General features: G+C 32.9%; 1 protein-coding gene and 1 pseudogene across 1 annotated transcript; one reads left to right on the top strand and one right to left on the bottom strand.

Annotated features, from left to right (window-relative positions):
- LOC104719059 overlaps window positions 1-2,078 on the top strand; it is a 5,533-nt pseudogene extending 3,455 nt beyond the window's left edge.
- Window positions 3,929-4,560, bottom strand: LOC104719057 (protein RALF-like 32). Its single transcript, XM_010436903.2, has one exon. The coding sequence runs from the start codon at window positions 4,488-4,490 to the stop codon at window positions 4,143-4,145; it is 348 nt and encodes a 115-aa protein (XP_010435205.1). The 5' UTR covers window positions 4,491-4,560; the 3' UTR covers window positions 3,929-4,142.

Genomic DNA, 5,926 nt, shown 5'->3' with positions numbered 1-5,926 from the left:
GTCTTGAATACTTGGTTGGACTGGCTAGGTGCAGCTTGACATATTTAGATTATAGGGTTCATCACTTCATCAACAGATACTGAACCATATTGTTCTCGTTTGTTAATAAGAAATTTGGTGTAAGCATATATTTCAGACAAGGAACCAAATTCAACCCTCTATAATATATATATTGAATGATATTGCTTGTGATGTTCTTAGGGATGTATTTCAATGCCCGGTCTTGCTTTCCTTTTGGCGTGTTCGCCATGCATGGCATAAGAACATATTCAAGAGATGTCCAGAAACAGAGACACGCGTTGAGATTTCAAGACATCTTGGGGAGGCTGTAGATAAAATCTGTAGAAGACAAGGAACAGCCACATTGTTTAACAGTTTTGTGGAGGATTTTGTTGGTAGTCCAGAATTTGTGGAGTACTTCAGAGCTGTTTGGTCTCCCAGAATAGGTTATTTTCCGATTCTATCTTTTCATTCCTGTTAACACTCTATCTGCATGGTCATCTAAAATATATTGGTTGGTCTAAAGGTTCATGCACCCTAAGTATCATCAAGTGTATACATGTAATTCTACATTGGTACTTTGCCACTCTACCAGAAATTATTGCAGAGCTTTGACAATATCCCTTGAGAATGACTTTTTTCCCTCTAATATCATAGGAGCTTGGACAAGTGCGTTACAATCTCTTCCCTTGGCAAGCCAAGAGACCTGTGCAGCGATGGAGCTTTACCACTATCAGCTGAAGTGCAGGCTTTTGAATGAGAGGGACTCTGAAGCTTATCAACGTGCTGATTGGTTGGTCGATAAGTTAGGGACAAAAGTACATTCTTACTTCTGGCTTGATGAATATTCTGGAAAAGATAATTTTGCCAGGTACTGGAAAGAGGAATGGGTGAGCGGTTTGACTTCCTTCCGCAAAGCATTGAGTATACCAGATTCTGATGTTGTTATGTCTGGTATGTCTGCAAAAATAAGAGATGAGTGTGAAGGCAACGAAATTCATGTTGTGTGGAATCCAGGGTCACAGTTTGGGGTTTGCAGTTGCAGCTGGGCAGAAAAGGGATACATATGTAAGCACATGATCAAACTTACACAACAGTGTCTTGGAAACAGAGCTTCTAGGCAGTCCGCGAGCCTTCTACAGTATTATCAGACCTTGATTAATCTTCTACACTGCCCACCTCGCGATTCCTTGTTTCGTGATTATGCAGTTTCTTTGGCCGTCTCTGTGGAAAAGCAAATAAACGCACCCGTCAATCTGCAAAAGAGCTATGCTAACGAAGGTAACTTGCAGAAAGAAACTGCTTTCAGTGAACCATCTAATGGAAAATCTCTTGATGAGTATGATTTGCTAGATACACACGAGGGTCAAGGCGAAGTTACTACTGATTTAGATGGTGAGTTGAGTAAATTGCCAATGAGTTGTCTGAGGGCCTGCTCAGAAAATGCAGAAGTCGTTATTTTGGGTTCTGAAATGGAACTCGAACCTTCACCATGTTCAACCAAAGTTGCTACAGAGAATGTTACCTCGACTAGCTGAATGAGGCAGACAACATGAACGAGAATTGTGAAAGAGGTGCGAAAAGGTTGAAAATTTGGGCACCCGAGCAAGGGAGTGTATGAATGATAGTAACTGAGCCGAGCCAAGAACTTAGCAAGTGTTTTCAAGATTTTAGTGAGCAATCGAATGTTGAGCAGACACAAACTGAGACGCAACATTTACCGGGTCTTTGGAGACTTGAGTCACATCCACTTCCTATATATGATGAAGAGGCTCCTTCAAAGAGGAAAAGAATCCGTTGTGCTACAACGTCAATGAGTAAATTTAAGGACGCTTCTGAAATCAACAACAGTCTCAAGTAATACGGTTACGTGTCTTGTACTCAGCTCTGTTGAATAGATTATGAAAGCACCACAACCTCGCTCTGCTCCACTAAGTCTTTGTCAACTCTTCTTTGCCGGAGATGGGACTTATAGAAATGTAAATGGGATCATTATGATTTGTGTAACTGAGTAGGAAGATGAAATAATCGTATTCATCGTTGTTTTTGTCTCAAATTTTCGTGTGAAATTTATTTTATTAATATTTTTTTTTTGGGGCAAAATGAAATAAAATTAATATTAGTCTTTTTCAATGTACGTAAGTTCAAACTTCAAAGCCTAAGCATAAAAGACGATGATATGAAGAAAATTAACCAACCACATTTTTTGCTAGAACACTTTTTGCATCATATTTTCTACTATTTATTTATTGTATGACTATTATACTCTTACTAAAAGCAACAAAAAAATAAAAATATTTTGTCTCCTTTCTCATTCTTCTCTCTCTTCATTTCTTGTCTTTTCTCTTATATTCCTTCTCTTTTTTCCGATGTTTTTTATTAATTATTTAATATATCCAAAACTTTAGATCATAAACCATAATCATAAATTTAATTTTATAGCAATTTTAACAAATGTAGCCAAGTCTGAAGAATTTTTACTAGAAAACATGAAATTGAATAATTTTTGACTCCTTGTATTAGATTCTTTATAAATTTCCAAATTCATTGATGTTGTTTTTAATTGATAAAGAAAGATTTGAGAATTATATCACTGGTTTTTATGCTATAAACACTTGGAAAACCAGAAAGATTGAAACTCTCTAACTAAGTGTTAACTAGAATTGTCCACTTTTTTCTTTCTCTTTTTCTTTTCTTGTTTATTTCTTTCTCTCTTTGTAATCATTTTATTTAATTATTAGGACATATATTTTCAATTTTGTATTTATGAATCATTATAATTTTATTTTTTCTATATTTTAAATTCCATTTTACTATATTTAAAAATGAATAATTGTATTACATATTATCCAATTATATTTTAATATTTGTAAATTATTATGTGGATACTTATTTGTGGATACTTTTTGATGGATACTTATTTGTGGATACGTTTTTGTGAATATTTTTTTTTGTGGATACATAAGAATGCCTAATTAACATAATAATGCATTGCTTCCAATAAGAATGTTTCTCTAATGGTGTCCATTATGTATTGTTTATGTGGACAACATTCTTTACAAAATTGGTGTCCATTAATTTGTATGGAGCGAATTGTATTTGTATCTTAAAAACTAGGTTTGTATAATGAAAATTTGATGTCATCATGTGGATGAGGTGCTATGTATACTGATTAGTTGTACATTATCTATTTATATTTGAATAATTGTTCGCTATTATGTGGATGGTTAACATATCTAGACGAATACTTACTTTTGGATGATCAGAGAAAAATATATGAATACATAATTATCCAATTATAGTTGAATATTTGTTAATTGTTATGTGGATGCTAAAAATGTCTTCTTATGTTGAGACGTATTTGTGGATACTAATGTCTTATTTGTGGATACTTATTCTAAAATCAAATCCACATGGATGATGAGTTATACACGTCCACTGAAAACTACTTGTGTTTTGGTGAAACAATCGTTGTTAACTATCAAACAATTTTAACCTCATCATATCCCCTAAAAAACTAAGCATGAGAGTGTTCATTATATCTATCCTAAACCCTAAACCCTAAACCTCTAAACCCTAAACCCAAAACAAATATATCAAAGAAAGGGAGTAAGATAAACAAATAAAAATTAAGATAATTCACTACTCAAGATTATTCAAATACATATATCAAAGAAAGGGAGTAAGATAAAAAAATAAAAATTATTTGGAAATAGAGAGAGAGAGTTAGAGAGGGTGAAAAAAAAAGATAAATGAAAGAAAATAGAGTGAAAAATAAAAAATAAAAGAAAGATGTGTGTTGAGAAGTAATGTGTTTGGAGAGAAAGAGTTAGAGGGTAAGAAAGTAAAACACTATAAAAAAAGTGTGTGGTGGTGCAAAAGTGTGTTAGAATGCAAATTTTTATAGAAAAGTGTGTTAGAATGTAAATATTCCTATCTTTTTCAGATTTTGATTTCGACCCAACACTTTTTTTAATCTAATAAACGAAACCCCAGATTCACAGAGTGTTACAAAGATTGAAAAGAGATTATACAATTCGAACCAAAACAATTCAAATTTCACTAACAAATTAAAAGAACATATATATGGGTATACAGTTACATAACATAAAGATTCATAAAGATGGCTGGTGAATGAATGGTCAAGAGTCACGCCTGCAACGGTAATGCTTAGAGCAGCCTCTACTATAAGGATTAGACGGCGGAGGAAGACATTGTGTGGAGTAAGATTCGCCACGATTACCACCGTCGCAAGCAGGCTGGTTCCTCCTCAAAGCTCCATACGAAAGCTTCCGTGTCTGCTCCTCCGTCAGCCTCTGGCTTGACCAAGACTCCATAATCACCGTCACTTCCTCTGTCTCCACCACACGGCTGCACTCTGCCACCGATCCATTGCAAAGAGATGATGATGTTTTGGAGGTGACATGCACAAGAAGGCAGACGAAGAAGATGGTGATGGTCAAAAAGATCACAGAGGGTTTTGTCTCCATTTTATTAGAGACGCCAGAAAAATAGAAAAAAGAGAGAAGAAGAGAATGAATTGTGAAGACGAGTCTTTGGTTATATAATAATAAATAAGCATGGAATGCCACATTGAGACGATTTCCTCAGTGTAAAGATAAACTTAGTGGGAGCAGCACTAGGAGGGGCCGCACTTCACCTAACACACTGCTTTACTTATAATTGAGTACGAGTGTATATTAATGTCGCACCACTCTATGTTAATGTAAAACTTATACACTTCGGTTTTTGTTTTACTATAATGATTTTTTTATTTTTTGGTGGTAAAAAGTTTGGATCCGGATTCTTCTTATTGGAAAAGTACTTTTATTAGTAGAGCCAAAACAAAAGGTACTTATGATGACAAACAATGTATACCACCAAACGTTTTAGTAATTTAATAATCATAATTAATCANTTTTTTTTTTTTTTTTTTTTTTTTTTTGTGAGAGGGTATTTCTTAATTATCTATTGAAATTCTCTGATTCCAAACTTGCTATTTAAGTTGATTTAAAATCTAAATGGTAAGTTTAAGAGTTTTATTTTAACTAGGTTTTGAACCCACGCTACGCGTAGGTATATTTGATATATTTTGATGAAAAATATATATGAATGATGACGGTAGTAAAATATTATCTTAAAATTTAAATTAGTATTAAGGAAAAAGTTAAATTTCATATACACAATTTTTTGAAATATAAAAATCAGTTGTGTTATAAAATCAAATATGATAACAAAAAAATTATGAATTTAACTAGACATCCAGGCGAGGCGAATTAAACTGATAACCTCACATATCCTAAACCATTTCTTTGACCACCAGAAAAACAAAATTATTTTATCATCATGAATTTAACTCATTTTCATATTTAATTGATCGCTATCACCTATGTTTTCGTGTTTTTTATTCATTGTTTTCTTATTCTTCATATTATTTCTTGTCATTTATATTGTCAAATTTTGTGGTAATCGTCATCATTACTTTTACCATCTAGTTCTTCGTTATACTTTTTTTCTTCTTCATCCTCGCCAACTTCTTCACTTTCTTCCACTAAAAAACTTTTTTAGACTATCACACAACTTGTTAATCCATCAAACTCCAAGAACAAAATCATTTCTTTTCTCATAAAAATAAAAATAAGATAAAAAATAAAAAATTCATGAAAAAATATCAATCATGAATTTAACTCGTTTTCATATTTAATTGATCGCTACCACCTATGTTTTCGTGTTTTTTATTCAATGTTTTCTTATTATTCATATTATTTTTTGTCATTTATATTGTCAAATTTTGTGGTAATCGTCATCATTACTTTTACCGTCTGGTTCTTCGCTATACTCTTTTTCTTCTTCATCCTCGCCAATTTCTTCACTTTCTTCCACTAAAAAACCTTTTTTTAGACTATCACACAACTTGTTAATCCAT

Source organism: Camelina sativa, chromosome 10, assembly GCF_000633955.1.
Source record: "Camelina sativa cultivar DH55 chromosome 10, Cs, whole genome shotgun sequence".
NCBI classification, from domain to species: Eukaryota; Viridiplantae; Streptophyta; class Magnoliopsida; order Brassicales; family Brassicaceae; genus Camelina; species Camelina sativa.
Note: the sequence above shows the minus strand (reverse complement) of the source record. Positions and strands in the feature narration are given on the sequence as shown.